The sequence below is a fragment of the Corvus hawaiiensis genome, chromosome 4, assembly GCF_020740725.1.
Source record: "Corvus hawaiiensis isolate bCorHaw1 chromosome 4, bCorHaw1.pri.cur, whole genome shotgun sequence".
NCBI lineage: Eukaryota > Metazoa > Chordata > Aves > Passeriformes > Corvidae > Corvus > Corvus hawaiiensis.
In genome coordinates this window covers 51,506,079-51,525,384 of record NC_063216.1, presented here as the reverse complement: position 1 = coordinate 51,525,384, position 19,306 = coordinate 51,506,079, and the positions used below count along the sequence as shown (strand labels likewise).

General features: G+C 36.1%; 1 protein-coding gene across 42 annotated transcripts in view; it reads left to right on the top strand.

Annotated features, from left to right (window-relative positions):
- Window positions 1–19,306, top strand: part of NRCAM (neuronal cell adhesion molecule) — a 149,419-nt gene that overhangs the window by 102,004 nt on the left and 28,109 nt on the right. For 18 of the 42 annotated variants that reach the window (XM_048300101.1, XM_048300095.1, XM_048300094.1 and 15 more), the window contains 15 exons: window positions 2,845–2,988; window positions 3,969–4,080; window positions 4,402–4,568; window positions 4,652–4,799; window positions 5,370–5,494; window positions 6,779–6,808; window positions 8,181–8,282; window positions 11,142–11,339; window positions 11,452–11,522; window positions 12,351–12,576; window positions 12,867–12,982; window positions 16,458–16,662; window positions 16,824–16,946; window positions 17,953–18,129; window positions 19,206–19,241. In XM_048300101.1, the coding sequence (XP_048156058.1) occupies window positions 2,845–2,988; window positions 3,969–4,080; window positions 4,402–4,568; window positions 4,652–4,799; window positions 5,370–5,494; window positions 6,779–6,808; window positions 8,181–8,282; window positions 11,142–11,339; window positions 11,452–11,522; window positions 12,351–12,576; window positions 12,867–12,982; window positions 16,458–16,662; window positions 16,824–16,946; window positions 17,953–18,129; window positions 19,206–19,241 (1,980 nt within the window). Of the gene's footprint in view, window positions 1–2,844; window positions 2,989–3,968; window positions 4,081–4,401; window positions 4,569–4,651; window positions 4,800–5,369; window positions 5,495–6,778; window positions 6,809–8,180; window positions 8,283–11,141; window positions 11,340–11,451; window positions 11,523–12,350; window positions 12,577–12,866; window positions 12,983–16,457; window positions 16,663–16,823; window positions 16,947–17,952; window positions 18,139–19,205; window positions 19,242–19,306 lie in introns of all 42 variants that reach the window. The other 24 variants (XM_048300099.1, XM_048300108.1, XM_048300096.1 and 21 more) reach the window with 5 other exon arrangements.

The following is a 19,306-nucleotide window of genomic DNA, read 5'->3' as shown; positions in this document are numbered from 1 at the left end:
GGTGTAGTTTGCATGGCTTCGCCAAGGGGTGACCAATTTGATACATTTCTATGATGAAATGACTGGCCAGATAGATGAGGGCAAGAGTAGTTGGATAATGTCTTCCTGGACAGCAGTGAGGCCTTTGACACTGTCTCCCGTTAGATCCTCGTAGACAAGCTGTTGATGTAGGGGCTGGATAAACAGACAGGGAGGTGGATAGAAAAATGGCCAAATGGCCAAGCCCAGAGGGTGATCAGTGGAACAAAGTCCTGCACCTGGGGAGGAACAGCCTTAGTGCCAGTACATGCTGGGCGCCATCCAGATGGACAGTGGCTAAGCAGAACAGGACTTGGGCATCCAGGTGGACGCCAAGTTGACCATGAACCAGCAATGTGCCCTTGTGGCAAAGAGGCTAACGTTATCCTGGGCTACATGAGATAAAAGTATAGCCAGCAGGTCAAGAAAGGTGATCCTTCCCCTATCTGGACACAGTTCTTGATAACTGGATCTAAGTGGCCCTGCTTGAGCAGGGGGTTGGACCAGATGACCTCCAAATATCCCTTCCAAGCTCAACGTTTCTGCGTCTGTGAGTGCAGCAGTGGGTGCTTCAGACCATTAAAGAAGCTGTATTCAACAGATAGTTGAATAGTCTTAACAGGGAGCTTTTGAATCAGTGTCCTTCAGCATCCAAGTGGCTAGAGCAGTTAACAGAAAGCACCAGCTAACCTGACACTTCTGTTTTCTTTTCTCTCGAGACCCCAGCTTGAAGCCCTTTTCAGAGACAGGCACCTACCTCCTTTCCTTCAGATAGCTGAAAGGGGATGCCTCCTTTTTTCCTTAAATACAGCTGTGGGAAGGGAAGATGCCCCTCTTTTTATATAGTAATTGAATGGTTAGATCCTTCTTTTACGATGCAGTTCCTTCAGTCATAGAGGATTGAACTAAGGGGTTCCACCTCTGTGGAGGGGCCCTACCATCATCCTGTAAGGGATTATGTGGTGGAGTGCATGTGAGGGGGGCAGTCTGTGCACCCATTAAAGAACTGCCTGGGTTCAGAAAGTGCTGTAGGATTCAGAGGGCATGAGTGGAGGGAAGCCCTGAGCCCAGGGCTGGAAGTAGCCATGCTTGGAATGGCTGTGGCCAGATCTCCTTCCTCCCGGGAGAGCGGTTGTGCCTGTCTTCAACTGAACTGTGATTTGTATGCAGAAACAGACCGCTCCCCGCAGCTCACTGGTCTGCCTGCTGGGCTACTCACCTGCTCCGGCTATTTTCAGCCCATGAATCTTTTAATGAAAATGGCATTTACATAGAAAAGGAAGCAATGTGAAACATGGAACACAATAGGAAGTAAAGCAAAAGAAAAGGAAGATATGTGCCAGCAATCCAGAAGTCCAGAGAATAAGCATTTAAAATCTCAGTAGTACCTTTTTCTTCCTTCCTGAAATTTTCGAATTTGTGATGTTGATTTGAACTCAGAGTGATGGAAGACCAGAAAAAACAGAAATTGAAATCTCTTCCTGAGGCAACTGTTTGGAAATTGATGTACTTATTTGAGAAATGGCCTTAGATTTCACCCAAGCTGGAAATACCCTTAAGCAGAAGCACAGAACTGTGATCCCCTTCATCTGGTTTCTTCTCTTGTAGAGGATTCAGTAATAGATACTTTAAGAAAATGCAGGAAAAATGTCTCCATTTTCTTCACAGAGGAGTACTAAGGTATTGTCTGAATCAAAAGGTTCCTGTCACTTACAGAAAATTGATGCTAATTTAGTTGATTGATCTTTTTTATGAGTTCAAATAAGACTTTCTTTATACGAGAATGTGTTCCACAAATATACTTGCTTTTCCAAGCTTCAATAAAGGTGTCAATAAGGTGATGCATTTTGATGATGCATCCAAACTAGGATGCATTTATTTATGTATATATACATCTATTTTTCGTATTAGTAGATCAGTAATTTTACCATTAATTTTCCCTATTAATAATAAATGTGCTTTTTAATACATTAATAATATATCTGGTCTTATTTAATACGTTCTTAAAATATTAAACTATAGATTGTGCATTTTTATGCAGTGTGGTGTTACAAGCTAAGTTTTTTCTTCATTGTACTTCTCTAATGCCAGCCAGTTGTATCAGAACTGACAGCTATTATTTTTCTTCAGTATTTTCTTAGAATTTTTTTTTCAGTTATATCCTGGATGCTTCTGGAATGCAAGAGCTGTTTGACAGCTCAGGCTACTCCAGAACAGTAAAGGAAATGGCACTGTGTAATTCTTACATAAGGGAAAGAGTGCCACCTACTGAATTACTAACTCTGCTCTTGTGAAGATTGTTTCTGATCTTGTGTGTGTGAAGGAATGCTTATGCTTTACTCCAAGATAATTTTCAACCGAGTATGGCTATTTTTATATTTGGATAATTATTTATGGTATAACAACCTATTTGAAACTTTAAAGTCACAGAAGACTATGTCATTGTGTTAGCATTTTCTTTTGAAATTCAGAAATATTTCTGTATTTTTCTAGATATTGACTGTATTTGCCTGAATCTTGTCATATTGTTATTTTTCCTCTGTATTGCATGCAAAATACAATCGCAGCTTCACTTCCTTGGAAAACAAACAAAAAAAAAACCCTCCAAAAATGGGAACTCTACCATCCTGAGTTAATACCTGTAGAATTAGAAGAACTTTTCAAACTGTATTAAAATTCACATCTTTACCAGTCATCAGTCACCCAGGAACAAAAACATTAAGGGCGTATTGGTTTTTCGGATTCTTTCTTCTTCTCAGAAGTATGAAACTTGCAATCCAATAGCAGTTTAGGACAAGCAATAACTCTTTTTCTTTACACCAACAGTTGCCCCAGAAGATCCTAGCAGAAAGGTAGATGGTGACACCATTATTTTCTCACACGTGCAAGAAAGGTCAAGTGCTGTCTATCAGTGCAATGCTTCTAATGAATATGGATACTTGCTAGCAAATGCATTTGTGAATGTTCTGGGTAAGAAACAGACTTTATATTTTTCTGTTTTCTTGGGTATTCAGTTGTCTCCTGCTAACACACAGACTCTCTGCTCAAGCCTTGCTTGAGGTCTTCATCAGGAATTGATCTGTTTCCTGGCCCCTGTAAAGAGCAAGGGTATACATACCTTGTTTTTTCTAGGATATTCCTGAATTTCACTTTCACTGTTCCGAAGTGAGAAGGATAGATGTGAAAGCTGGGAAAAACTTGGAAGAAATTTTCTCTCTCTCTCTTTTTTTTTTTTTTTTAATGTGAGTCAATCAAACAGAAGCCCAACAAAGGAGGCAGGAATTAGTATCGCTTAAGTTAGTATGTTTCAATACAGTTTCATTGAGTCTAAATGTTTTGGATTAGTGGAATAGATGATCTCTAAGTTGCTGTTGCAAGGGAACATGATTATGCATTTGTCTCAAAGGCCTCCCTAGCATGCGTTTCTGATTACAAAATGTTGTGGCCCCTCTAGTTCTTCTCACTGAATTTAACAAAGCTAGTAACAAAATCCTAGGCAGAATAGCCTCTAGCGACTCTCCTGCAGGAACTCACACATATGCTGATTGGCACTGTCTTTTAAAAGAAAGAAAATGTAGGTGTTACACCAAAAATACATCCTGGCTTCTTTCGGCCTGCAGGTTTATTTGGAATTATGTAGTTCAGTCTGTACCCAGGAGATTATCTTCTTGAAGTATATTCTGATTTAAATTTTCCAGTTGAAATCATTGCCTTTGGTGCCCATCACTATTAGTTGTAAACAGGCAAGAAACAGTTGTTTTTCACAAGATAATTTCCCTGCCTTAACTTTTCCTCAGGCTAGTACCAGTAGAATGTATTTGAACCTAGACTGAGATCTGAAATCATCTCAGAGAAGAATGTTTACATGTAATTCTTTAGGCCATTCTTGATGTCTTTGTATTTTGTATTTGTATCTTTGTATCTATATGCAGATATCTTTGTCTTTTCAGCTGAGCCACCAAGAATTCTAACTCCTGCTAATAAACTGTATCAAGTCATCGCGGACAGTCCTGCATTGCTAGACTGTGCTTATTTTGGGTCACCTAAGCCTGAAATTGAATGGTAAGCTCTAGCTGTTACAGAAGATGAGCCAGTTACATCTATGGAAACAAACACTTAAAGCTTTAAAACTGTTTTAACTCTATTTACAGTTTTAAAATAGCATATTTTAAAATATATGCTGTTTACAATTTGTTAATGCAATATTCCATATATGTAGTGTAACAGCAGTAAAGTTACACCTACAGAGTCAAGTGTAAGTTTCTTTGAGTGCTTCTGTCTCTATTTTCTAATGTGGCAGTCCTAAGTTTGTATTTTATTGATAATAAAACCATACAGAATTTAACTATGACGCTGGATAATGATATTACTTTTTACATAAAGGTTTAAGGGAGTGAAAGGTAGCATCTTGCGTGGCAATGAATACATTTTCCATGATAACGGAACCTTGGAAATTCCGGTGGCTCAGAAGGATAGTGCTGGTACATACACATGTGTAGCAAGGAATGAATTAGGAAAGATACAAAATGAGGTGCAGTTGGAAATTAAAGGTGAGAAATTAATCACTCTTTCATCACTGATCAGTACAGATTTTCAGACTTTCTAAATATCTAATTTTAATTTTAAATTTCAGATCCAACAATGATCATTAAACAGCCAGAATACAAAGTGATTCAGAGATATGGCCAGGTTTCGTTTGAGTGTATAATAAAACATGATTCTACCTTACTACCAACAGTTGTATGGTTGAAGGACAATGATGAACTGCCAGATGATGAAAGGTAAGGACCAAACAGTTTTCCTTTATTTTTAATTTTCTAGATCCTTTTGTCTGCTCCTTTTTCTGATCTTTGAAAGGAATATATTGACCTATTTACATTTTCCAATGAAGACTGATAAACATCATGGCTATCCCATGGCTGGTGACTGAAGGACTTACCTAGTGTGATGAAAATATTAAGATAGAATTAAAAATAAAATGAGGTGTAAACATTTATACAAGTTGTGCGCACTGACCTTATAAATTAAGTGTAAGATAAAGATAATTGACATAGGAAGCGATACACTTAACGGAAACCTATTTTGCTCTGGATCACTTGTATTTAAAATTTGTTTGAATTTATTTGGAAAGAAAAGCACATTAGAGTGAACAGTTACTGTGGGAAGATGGTCAAGAGCAACAAAGAAAAAAAAAAAGCCGACCTTGTCCCATGGCTTAACTTGGGTGAACATAGCTGTTTAGGTATGTGCTGAAATACACAAGTATATGGGATTTGATAATATTTTATGCAAGTTTCTTGTAATGGTGCCAGTTATTGAAAAATCAGTGGCTGAATCTGTTGTATTTACAGGTTTCTAGTTGGTAAAGACAACTTGACCATTATGAATGTAACTGATAAAGATGATGGAACATACACTTGCATAGTTAATACTACTCTGGACAGTGTTTCAGCAAGTGCTGTGCTCACTGTTGTTGGTAAGAATACTCTCAAACTTCTATTGTTAAGTATGAAAACAGCATTAGATTTAAAGTGAAAAGCATAAACATAGTTTTGGCTTTTAGGACAGGATAAAGGAAATGCCACCTATGGGTAAATGTGTTTCAGGTTCTAAAAAATGTAGTCTTACCCTACAGTTTGCATTTGAATCAGCTACTTATGAAACAACTGAGTAGCTACAGGACAGATTCAGTTTCATGCTGGATAGTTTTTTATTTTGACTTCATCTGAGATACTACAGTAAATTAAATTTTGCAGGGTATTTGAACATAAACATATTAGAATCATAGAATGGCTAGGGTTGAAAGGTGCCTTAAAGGTTGTCTAGTTCTAACCTCCAAGCCTTGGGCAGGGACACCTTCCACACAACCTCTCTGGGCAACCTGTTCCAGTGCCTCACCACACTCACAGTAAAAATTGTCTACTATTATGTAACATAAACCCACTCTGCTTCAGCTAAGGCCATTCCCTCTTGTCCTATCACCACATGCCCTTGTGAAAAGTCCCTCTCCAGCTCTCTTGTAGCCTGTTTAGGTGCTGAGAGGCTGCTCTAAGGTGTCCCCAGAGCATTCTCTTCTCCAGGCTGAACAGCCCCAGCTGTCTCAACCTGTCTTCATAGGAGAGGTGCTCCAGCTCTGTGGTCACCTTAGTGGCCCTCCTCTGGACTCATTCCAACGGGTCCATGTCTTTGTTGTATTGGGAGCATGTTATCTCAGGAATCTCTTTGACAACTAAATTATGCTTCAGAAAGACTGAGCATACTTGGTTGTGTGACTTCTCGTGGATTATATTTTTAGTTTAGTTCTCTGTTTTTATGATTGCAGATTCTTGCCAAATATATTACTTTACCCCTTCTCCAATTTTTAAGAACGTTTTAAGTAGATGTCCTGAATTATTCTTACGTGAGTTCAAGCTGAGACTCAAAGTCAAGTATGCTTGTGTTTTAAAATTCTGCTGTGGTATTACGCCTATCTGGGAATGATCTAAGCCAGACAACTAGTACTTATTTAGACATTTTTATAAGATTGCTTACTTTATTTATTTTCTTGATCTATCCTTATTGTAAAAAATGAATAAAATATTCAAGAATACTTTTTTTATCTCTTCAGTGAAAAATTATAATGTATTTTTTTAAATTAGTGATTTAATCTAAATAAATTAACTTCTCTTTGTCTCTAATAACTATAGTCTTTAACTACCTACAGTATTCTGTTTCTATGGCTACTAACTGATTAAATCCTTTATATTAATGTTCTTTTCAGCTGCTCCCCCAACACCAGCTATCATTTACGGTAAACTAATACAAAGTTCTCTTTGTACATCATCAGGCAGATATATCTCTCATTTGCCTATTGCAATTTTTTTTTGCCTATTTTTTCCCCCTTTTCCTCTGTGTGTGTGTCTGTGTCTGTTAGTGTGGTTTCATCCCATTTTACCAATTGTTTCATTACTGGAGTACGGAGCTTTGGAACGTTACAGTACAGGCTGCTTTATATTAAGGCAATAAGTGATTTTCAGAAATAAATTATTTTTAATTAAGATTGGTTATAGTATGAAAATGTTTTTCATGGAGTACACTGCAATACAAATTAGTTATATAATAAATGAAATATCTAAAAGATAAATCCAACTCTTTGGTGAAAGGTAATTCACTATTGAAGACATTGCACTAACCAAATTATATTGTATGTTAACATTGGTTTTGCAGCTTTGTAGGCCTGCTATATCTTATTTCATAGTTTATCTTCATTTTACTCCACTCAAAAGAAGAATATGACCATATTGACCAGTTTGACGTAAAATTGATGAAATCGCAGAGATTTTAAAATTAAAGTTAAAACTAAAAAAAAAAAAAATCTATTAGTCAGGCATAGTCTTAAATTTGTTTTTACAGAGCCTTTAATTTGGTGGCATGTTTTCTGAATTTGGGGGTTCAAGTGCAATATAATAAGCTGAAACACTTTTAAGTGTAAGGGTCATAAGCACTTATCTAAATCCTATCAGTGAAAAAGATTTAGTGAAAATGCTTATGTATTCTTACATGAACCCACTCATAAGTCTTGATTTTTGTGTAACAAATAATTTAATAAATTACCTTTGTGAATTTGGAATGGACAATTACATCTTTATGCATTATAAGGATGTATAATAACAGCTTGCATAGTATTTCTGAGCCTTTTTAAAAGAACAGCAAAAAATAAATAACTTAGTAACTTGCAATTAGTTTCTATTTGAAGTATAGTTGTTTTGAATTTGCATAAAAATACATATAGTGGTTCTAAGAAAGCTTCTTTGATGTGAATGCTTATTTTCCATGTTGTATATGTCTGTTACAATACCATTCATAATCATTCAAAGATAAACTAAACATGCATTTCATAATTCCTTGCATCTCGTCACATTTTTATATCCCAGTGCACTCACAGTATTAAAAATAAATACTGATTCTTGTTAATGCATAGAAGTTTGCAGGTTGCATCAGTTCTCCATTTTTGTCTGTTTTGTAAAAATTGCATGCTAATGGTCATTAAGTCATGCTTACATGAGTAGATCTGCTCTGCTATATTTGTGGAATTCTTTTTGATTGGAATGTAAGGATTTTTTTCAAATATAAAAATCCATATTCTGGTGTGGTTACTTACTTTGTGTTCATTTGATTTACAGCTCGGCCAAATCCACCCTTTGACTTGGAATTGACAGGTCAGCTAGAAAGAAGCATTGAACTCTCATGGATACCAGGAGATGAAAACAACAGTCCCATTACAAGTATGTTTGTTTGTATCTACTACACTACACTGACAGTGTTGTTTTAACTGTTCTCAAATTCCAAAGATTTCTGGAATAAATTTTGTGTACAGCATGGAAAAATGGTAAATTAATTCTCAACAGCTGCCATTTATTTACATAACATACCCTTAATGTGCTCTACTGTACAGCCAAGCAGGAAGACCTATTTATTGCTCAGAAGAGGTGGGCTTTTTTATTCAAAAACCTGTGCTAGATAATATAGAAGTTGTATATACTGATATGAGGTCTGTGTGTCAAGGTCCAATCTTACAAATAGGTAGAGAGCAGACTTGTTCATTGGTTGTATGCTTCTGAAGGAGAGAGTTACTAACATCTTGCATTAACTCTTTTGTAATTCTATGAATTTGAAATAGCATCAGTACCGCTATCAGTGATTAGCCATTGCTACTGGTGCGAAAGTTTATTCTTCATGAAAATATAAGGTAGATAGTTCTTCTGGAGTTTTTTTTTCTAGTCCAGACAGTTAAAAGAATAAACCATGTCCATAAAACTAAAAATATTAAATATCTATAAACTTTTGAGGCAGTAAATTGATCTTAAATGCTGTTATTCTTCCCAGTGAAACATAATGGAAGACACTCTTGCTTATATTGAGCAGAGAGCATAGAGGAGGAATTTAGGAGCAAGAAACAGAAATATTAATGTTTGTTTTCCAAAAAATCATGGCATCAGAAAGATTTGTTGGCATAACTTTTTCCCTATGAGCAATCTAACTCAGTTATTTCTTCAGTGTGTTTTTAGAGAATAACTGCCACGAGTTACCAAGACCAGTGTACCTGTTATGTTTGTTATGAATTGGTTAGGCTGACTTACTGGGTGTTGCTCTCCAGGGTCTGATGCTGGTCAGTATCAACCCTGAAAACAAACCATAAGGATCAGGTGTCTGGAAAGGAAGATTTGTAAAAAACAGTATTTCACAAGTTTCAGAACACATGAAAGGTTTTGACTGCATTTTAATGAAACACCAAGTGATTTTTATGTAATTTTACACTCTCAGGCATCTCTAATGTATATTAATTAGTAATATACCTTAAAAATATAATATATAGAAGATCAGTGTAAATAGTTGAATAGTGGTTTATTCAAATACATATACTTTTATTAGTATTTTCAGTTTTTTCCACACCAGAAAGCACAAGTGTTGTCTTTCTGTAGGAATGAGATCACACTGTTCCAAAAAAGTTAATACTAGGCAGTGTTGTTTCATGTAGGTTTTTCTAGAATGAGATACTGCATGCACTCTGATATTGGACACTGAACTCTTCTAACTGAATAATGCTAGGTTTAATTATAATACAACCTATATTGCTGCATGGTCCTCTTAGGCCCTGCAAAATAAGGCATTTTCTTCCTAACTAAGCCTATTCTTTGCTGCTGCTGTCATTTCAAAGTGCAGATGAAGACTCAAGGATTGCACTTCTTTAGGAGTGATCTGTTTGCACAACATGACTGACATGCTAGAATCTCTCTGAAAGCTCAGACAGGTTTTTTTTCCTTGAAGTTGCCTATAAATTATTCTACTGGAGTTGCAGGCAGAAGGCTAGTGACCAGGGAAGCAAAAAGCAGTAGTGAAAACCTTTTTTGCCTGTGACATTCTCACCTTTTCAGCAAAGCTTTGGTTCAGAAGACACCCCATCCCAAGACCTATATCGCTGAGCACACAACAGCAGCAGTAACTCAGACAGTAATTTGGGGTCCATTCTCCCTCTTACTACTTGTGTCAGAATGAAATCTGCCAGCCTTAAGTGCAGAAGGTTATGATTAGTACTACTTACCTGTTTTACATCTTGCTCCTCAAACTGTTGTGCATTTTTTCTATGTGGTGCTGTAAGTATTCTTCTAAAAGAAATTTCTAGGTGCCACTCAGAATTTTTTTAGTAGTGTGAACAGGCTGTATCCTGAGTCATATTCTGTCTCCTTGTCCCCACCTACACATGGGATAGAGGAAAATTCTTGTTACACAGCACACAAACATTTGATGCTCAAGGTTCTGTGAAATGTACTCAGACTGTACATTCTTCTCCCATTTATTTGCTGTGCCCTAAAAATTCCTCCTAAGTCTTTCAGAATTCACATCTCATATATTACAGGAAGGCTTTCTGGCTGTTTCACATCTGGAAAAAAATGTTCTTTTGTCTTTCATAATGAATGTGCTTTTCTTTTTAGAATTCTACAAACCTATTTATCCCTGAGGTTATATACTTTGTAGAGTCTTAACAGTAATCATAGTAATGTTCACAGAGAAAGCTCTCAAGAAATTTAGTTTCTGAACAGACATTCCCTGAGTTAATTTGAAGATAACGAAAAGTGCTCTCAAAAACCTTCCTCAAGTATAGGTTCTTGACTTTAAATTGTTTTTCATTATGCCAGTTTCATTGGGGAAAATGGAATATTCAGGGAGTTTTAAATTTGCACAGGTATTGCATGCTGTCTGCTTGATACAACTAAGAACAATATATTTGGCAGTCAAATTCCACGTCCTTGCTGTGATAGTTCAAGGGTTCCCATTAAATTAAAATCCGGTACCTGAGAGAGAGCTCTTGTAATAAAGTGTTACCTGAGAGATGGCTGCATTAGTGACAATAGCAAAGGATAAGAGTAAGGGTTTATCTATTATATTTCTACCTATATTTCTACTTTTGATATCCACATTATAGATTTGTGTTATGTTTTATGTATTTACATGTCAAGTTCCATGATTTTTAAAAGCATCGGTTGGAGCAATCCCCTCTGACTAGCTCATTAAGAAATGCCTGTACTTGTCTGGGAAGCTGTTTCAAGTTTTGACATAAAGTTGGATTCAATTTCTGCCCGCAGACTTTGTGATCGAATATGAAGATGCGCTGCATGAACCAGGAGTGTGGCATTACCAGACGGAAGTTTCTGGAACTCAGACAACAGCGCAGCTGAAGTTGTCTCCGTATGTCAACTACTCGTTCCGTGTGATCGCTGTCAACAAGATTGGCAGAAGTCAGCCAAGTGAGCCATCTGAGCAGTACCTGACAAAATCTGCAAGTAAATAATTATTCCCACTTACCAGGGATTGATTTCTGCTATGAATAGCATTGAATTTGCTTGGAATCGCACAGAAGTCATTCTTGTTCACGTGTAAATATTTAATTTTTAGGCCCTGATGAAAATCCTGCTAATGTACAAGGGATAGGCTCAGAACCTGATAATTTGGTAATAACATGGGAGGTAAGATGGGTCTTTTTTCAAGATTTCATTTGTTTTCAGGTTTGTGAGTAGCATTTTTTTTTTGAGAAACAACGAGAATACCAAATGCATTGCTTACTTAAAATGTTCTTGAAAAAGAGCTAAATTCAGACATTTTCCCATCTTCATTTTCGTGAAAAAACTGAATGTTGTTTGAAAAATATGAAAGTGAAGGAGGGGGCATATTATTTTCCTTGAGTGATTTCTCAAGATAAGCCAATAACTAGGTAATACAGGATGTTTTACTGCCAGTTCAGGAAAACTTCATTATATAAATTGAGGTTTATTTCAAGTAGAGTCTAATTTTTAGAGTGAATTCTAATGTGAATGTTACTTCTGCTGTCATCTTTTGTGGTAACTAATCATTGTGCACTTTCCACTAAAAAACATCTGTTGAAGTTTTCTCTATCATGCCCTTACCATCATGACAGGAGCTCCAATTGCCCCTCCCAGGCAAGAAATATTTTCTAGGGAACACTCTTTACAGGGAGTTGGTGTAAATCTGGTTTCCTCGCTTCCACTTCTTAAGAAATACTTGAAAACAAAATATAAATGCAGAAATCACAATGTATTGATTGTGTAAGAATTAGCCACCAACATCATTCAATGTGATTTTTACCAAAAAGTGAAAAACAACTGAACTGACCTCCTGTAAAAGCTAAATTGCATAACTTTCAGCAGCGCTTCTCTGTTGGAGAATACAGTGGTGAATTTTCAGTGACATTCTATAAAAGAATCAGTGTATTTCCTTGTAAATTCAGATTTTTAAGATGCTTCAGGATATTTAAAAAATACTTCTTTTCATTTCAGCCTTTAAAAGGTTTTCAGTCTAATGGACCAGGACTTCAATACAAAGTCAGCTGGCGCCAGAAAGATGTTGATGATGAATGGACATCTGTTATAGTTGCAAATGTATCTAAATATATTGTGTCTGGTACACCAACTTTTGTTCCATATGAAGTAAAAGTGCAAGCTTTAAATGACTTGGGGTACGCACCAGAGCCATCAGAGGTGATTGGACATTCAGGGGAAGACTGTAAGTTTTGTAGTTTGACTCAGATATCCTAATTAAAAGGAATTAAATGTGTAACCTAAATGAGTATTTAAAATACTGAAATATTGATAAAGGGGATAGTAGTTTTTTTTTTTATTAAAAGGAAGCAATTCAGAGATAATAAGGCTTCATAATACTCTGTAGTATTAATCCTGAAAACATAGGAACATTTTAACCTATTCCTTGCGTACAATGCAAAGCCTCATTCTGAAAAACTATGTTTGTGTGGTTTCTAATTCTAACTAGGTGCTTGTTGCATCCTTTCCACACAGTGCCAATGGTTGCTCCAGGCAATGTGCAGGTTCATGTTATTAACAGCACATTAGCAAAGGTGCATTGGGACCCAGTTCCACTAAAAACTGTCCGAGGGCACCTTCAAGGGTACAAAGTAAGTACAGTCAAAAGCATTCTCTTCCTTCTTTATTAAAATAGATCACTCTTCCTATATGAGATTGTATCCAAATTGAAATAACTGACATGTAAGAGGACTCTTGCTTTTCAATGAGCTCACAAGTTCTGCTGACAAGAGCAACAGCATTGGTGCAATTCATACAGAGTTCAGCAATGTTCCAGCCTTGTGACACTAGCTTCCTGTGACATTGTCCTTGAAGAGAAATGGCATGTGTTTGCAATTAAGCTTGCACACATTAAACAGATAAAAGAATGGTAACAGTTTTACAGATCTTATTCCAAAGTAATTTAGAGGATGTGAAGAACTAGTATCTGTGGGAGTCTCTTCTAGGTCTAATGCTAAGGTTACTCATCTTCTGCCTCAATATGATAATCACATCTTTAATTCAGAGTAACTGGACACTTGTTAGCATATGCTGGGTTCTGTGTCTTTTTGGAGGCCAGGAAAAAGCTCAGTGTAAAAGCTCAACTTAAGGACATATGAAATGGCAGAAGATTTGGAGTGCCCATATAATTGAAGGGAGCATATTGTAAGGTAGTGTGCTGCCTTTGATCATAACTGAAAAGGCTGTGCTTGAGAAAAAAGACTGTAATTAATAGAGAAGGGGAGACAGAAGGACTTCAAGATCAGAAACTGGTGTCCCTAGGGGATAGGGAAAAGTTGCTTCAGTGAGGATATACTGACATCCTATGCTACAAAAGAAGAAAATAAAAATAATTCCTTCTTTGCTCCTCTGCAAGTATTCTCGTATGTTCCAACAAAACAGACTGCTTAGCCCAAACTAGGTTACTTTGTAAGACAGACTAATTTGAACTTCTTCTGTTTAAATGAAAGGAGGTAAAAGAAGTATTTGAAAAATTTAAACAGTAAAAAGTATTTGGAGGAGAATAAATACGCACCATACTTATAAAATGGAGCAGTCAAAAACATTGAAACTGAGCTTCAGTACTCTATAGCTGATTACCACATGAATGTGAGTTCCTGGTACGTGGATATCTCTTTCCTGGCAGAAAATATTACCATCCAGAGAGACTTAAACTAGTTCTGTATGACATAGCATGAATGTTTGTAGTTAGTGTGGTGCTTTGCCACACCAACTCAATAAACTCAGCTGAGAAACAGGACTTTACTAGTCTCTTAAATGTTTATCTATTAGATGACAGCTTTACATCAACCTGCTATTTCACGCTCATATTGCAACCAAAAGAAAATGTCTATTATGTGAGGATTAAAGGGCTGGATCCTAGTGAAATTAGTGGTAATCATTAATCAAGCAACACTAAAGCTCATAATCCAAATCACCAAATTTCTACTAAAGATCTATAACAATACCAAAACCAAAATCCACAGACACATCTGCCTATACATCAGGTGTTAAGTTGAACAGCATGGTTACAGTGAATTGTCATCATCAGAGTTTAGATGGACATTTCTTTTTCCTCCAGCTTTCAGTATCTGAGGGTTATCTTCTGTCCTGGAATCACTAATGGGATCACTTTCCTTTTCAGGTGATCTAGGGGGTTAGTCATGCCATGATTACTTCTATTTAATTTGTTATGTGTTCTCTATATACAGTATAATATTTTTTCTGTGGGGAGGAGGGCCACACGATTACACAAAGCTAAGCAAAACTGAAACTCAAATAAGCTACTTGAATAATAAACAAAACTAGCTCACAACCACAGGATTGACGACAGGCCTGACCACTGAGTAGTTTTGCTGTTCTGGCTAGGACAAATGTGACAATGATATATCCTTAAATAAATTGCAGATGCAGCAGAAATATCTTAAATAATTTTTGCAAATACAGCTAAATCAAGCTAAAGTAGGTTAAAAACTAGACAAGGCATGAGAAATTGCAAGACCTGGTGGATAGCTATTATTATAAAGCTTTCTCTCAATACAAACTGAAAACTTTTCATGGATGAGAAGTATGTTTTAAGTATCTTCATCATCAAGATAGCTTACAAAGCACATGATTAGCTCTTTGTAAACACAGCAGCAAAATCCTCACACTCAGGCTTTCCTAATAAAATTGTTTCTGCCAGTAGCCCAATATACAGTGTAGTGTTGGGGACAGATTTCTTAGTAAAGAGAGGGGTACTTCTCTAAAGAGTCACATCTTGAAGGCAAATGTTTGGACAAAGCAGGAACGTAACTAAGCAGCAGTCTACAGCATATCATGCATATTTTGCTCTTATATTAATCTAGCTATTACTCAATATACTATGGTACTATAAAGCTTTTCAAACCTAAGAAGAAATTAAGAAAAATGTGATGCACTCTCATTTATTATAGCTTATGAGTTTCAGTACCAATAGTACCAACACTTCAAGTTGTCAGCTTGTAAATGGCTTTCTACAGTAGTTGATAGGATGAGAGCTATAGGATGATAGCTGGTGATATTGAAAAACATTAACTCAAACCACATAAAACTCAGTGGCATTTAAAAGTGATTGGAGTGAAAAGGTCTGTTGAAAGCTAGTGTTAGTGTAACATTGCTTTATAGCTATCTATCTGGGCTTTGCAAGTCTTAACAGCTCCTTTTTTTGAATTCCTATGTGACATCCCAGCTTCCTTAATTAAGGAGGTGTTTTGCAGTTGGCCTGAATAGAAACAGATTTTTATTCATTTGCATTTCTTAATCATTTAGCTTGTGATCATATGTACATGAAAACAATGCTGTGAAAAATAAACAATTACGTATTTGAAGGTGACAATCCTAGAGTAACACAAGTCTTTGGAGGGGCAACTATTAATACCTTTTGAGCTATCATGGTAGAGAGACTGCGTAGTAAAGAGAGTGCAAAGTACCTCTGAGGCTCATATGGAGTTTCTTAGAAACTCAGTCAGTTCAATGGACATCAGAATCAGCTTTCTCATCTGATCAAATTGTCACATAATTGGAGGAACAGCCTTCCTGTCCCTGGGTGGAGATCATTTCAATACTGTTACCTTAGAGTCATTTCAGAACTTGTGTGTTTTTCCAGTCCAGTCAAATCTTTTGGTTTCTTCCCCATTTAAAGGTAATCCCACATCAAGGAATAGCATGGTTGGGGATGTGACCTAACAAGGAGGCAAAGTACAAATCTGCTCTGGAAGGCCTGTAGACATGTTACTGAAAGACTGCATAACTTCTGCCTCTCAGATAGACTGGGTAACAGGAGAATGATCACAAACCAATGCAGCTCCCAACCAGAACTTGTGTCAAACTGGCTTTGAGCATTAGCAGAACTGGCGAGTGGTATTCTGCACCCAGTTGTGTAGACTGTTTCTGGACAAGGTCTGTTTCTGGAGCAGGAAAGCTCTACGCTGTGTCTCACCTGAGCTTATTAAAATTGTGGTTGTTCCTACCTATAATTCATGGACACTCATGGAAAAGCTCAGCGTTCCGAAAATCAGAGCAGCTAAGCACTCACTGTAGATTTTTTTTTTTTTTATTTGTTTCTAGGTTTACTACTGGAAAGTGCAGAGTCTATCCAGAAGGAGTAGGCGACATGTAGAAAAAAAGATCTTGACTTTCAGGGGAAACAAGACTTTTGGAATGTTACCAGGGCTGGAGCCCTATAGTTCTTACAAGCTGAATGTTAGAGTTGTTAATGGTAAAGGAGAAGGACCGGCAAGCCCAGATAAAGTATTTAAGACCCCTGAAGGAGGTATGAAATGAAAAACCTAGATATTAAACTTAAATGGGGTTTACTTGGGCTTCATAAAATAATAATTTGTCTTGATACAGTAATATTCTTAAGAATTAATAATTCATGACCTGTCTTAAGTTAATCTACTTTGTATTTATTCTGTGTTCTTTTAAAAAAAGTTCCTAGCTCACCCTCCTTTCTGAAGATTACTAACCCAACATTGGACTCTTTGACTCTGGAGTGGGGTTCACCCACCCATCCAAATGGTGTTTTGACGTCATATACACTGAAGTTTCAGCCAAGTAAGTTAAATATGGATATATTTTGGGGGTTAGATTTTTGATCTTTAAAGTCCTTTCCAACCCAAACCATTCTATGACTCTGTGATACAACTCTAACTTAGGCAATATATCTACCAAATAATTATCCATTTATGAAGAAAAAATTATGTTAAATTTATAATGTACAAAAGATATGATTTCATTGTAAATGTCAGGTTTGGAAAAGACCAGTGTATTTTGATAATATAGATAACTGCATTTGGAAAACTTTCCTTGCTGAAGTACAAGGTTAACATTTTTATTACTTCAAACCATAATTCACAGAAAAAAAGAGGTGAAGTCCTACATGCAAGTGGCATCCAAGTTAGATGCAAGATACTACTACTTACAAGTTCTATATTCTAACTGCAGAGAAAATTTCATTAGAAGTAAATTAAAGAATGTCCAATTATATTGTTGTCTGCATTTCCAACTTTCATTATTATTATAATCTTAAAAAGAAAAATTCATAAATGTGCCATTTACTCAGAGCTATTAAATCATTTCTTTAGGATCCCAACTGCTTACTTTGCTCAGAAATTTGTCAGCAGAGACACTGGAAATGAAAGAGTTTCACATGCATGGAACACATAAAGGAAGTTTACTTTCTTCCACTTACCAAATTCCACTGTTCTTTGGCATTAGACACAAGTAGCTTCAGTGTTTTCTTTTCCTAAGCATACTGAACTTAGAGTGTCAGACTTTTTCAATGATCAGGCCTTCAGTTCTGCATAAGTTCAGATGATTTGATGTGAACTCATTTGCCTTGGATTCAGATATTTATGAGAATGGAACTTGATCTTAAAAAACTTGCTGGTGTTTCCTATCTCCCAGTTGGATTTTACACAAAGGTGACTTTCTTTTGAAAGTGTAGATGCAGCAGACAAGCAAAACAAATACATACAAGCCAAAAAAAGCCTTTTTTAATGCAATGACAGGGTACACAACTTTCCTAATTTTTTTCTTTCTCTTTTTTTTGTAACAACAGTCAACAACACGCATGAATTGGGTCCCTTGGTAGAGATAAGAATTCCTGCCAACGAGAGCAGCTTGATATTAAAAAATTTAAATTACAGCACCCGGTACAAGTTTTACTTCAACGCACAAACTTCAGTTGGATCAGGAAGTCAGATAACTGAGGAAGCAGTAACAATTATGGATGAAGGTAAGATGGGTATGTATAAGGAAAGTCCATTGAGTTTAAAAACCACTGCAGATTGTATTAAACATCTGTGTCTAAATATTGCTATTGCTTCCTTCCACTAAGGAAATAGGGACTAGCGGCTTTTTTTCTAGAGCTTTCTTAACTGTATTATACACTAATACAGTATTTTAAATAATTTTAAAGAAAGTACATGCAAAGATTTTCTACTGTAGTGGGAATCCCCAAAGAGGTGTAAAGCCTCTTCTTTTAATATAAACTCACAAGCTCTAAGACAGACATTGGCCTTTCTGGTCTTCAAGTTTCATGTAACTTTACATTTTCAGTGTTCTTTGTCTATTCACCTCTTCTGCGTCATTGACCAGCTTTGGTCACAGAGAAAAATACTTGAATGATGCAGATTTGTGACTAGAGGAAGTTACTTCTTTTTTGAAGTATGCAACAGCTTCTGTGAAATCTAAATTGCTTTCACAGAGCTGGCAAAAAACTGTAAAACTGTTGAAATAAATTCATCATCTATGGTCCCAACTAACTGTATAGTATTTAAAAACTACCAAGTCACTATTTATTTTTATATTTATAGCCATTCTAGAGCTTTGTTAAAGTTGTTTTTTTAATTAAATATGGTTGCTTAATAAAATAAGAATTATTTAAAGCAAACAGGAAATTTGGAACTTTTTTTTTTCATTTTGATCATCTTAATATTAAGTCTAGTTTGGTACCATGTTTTCACATATTTTTATGCTCAGTAAAATTATGGTATGTTGGAAATGCCATAGGTGAGTTGGTATTCAATGCAATTTCTCTGACAGAGTATTACATCTGCATACGAACTGCATTTATTTTAAATCATGAATCCTAACAAGCATGAGCAATAAAATTTTTTAAATGCATGTCCATTAATTTTTGTCTTGTAGTAGTCTGTCAGTGTTCAGCGCAAGTGGATTGTTTCTAATTTATTTGAATTAATATATTTTATCTAGTCTGCATGCTTTTTAAAATGAAATTATGTATGTATGTTTCCTTTGGTGTTGTATCTAATTATATAGTGTTCCTATTCTTGTTTTCCTCCATTAAAGCTGGTATTCTCCGTCCTGCTGTAGGTGTAGGCAAAGGTAAAATGAAACTGCATGATTTGTTAATGTGTGGATTTTGCAGTGTTGCAAATGGGTAAATTACA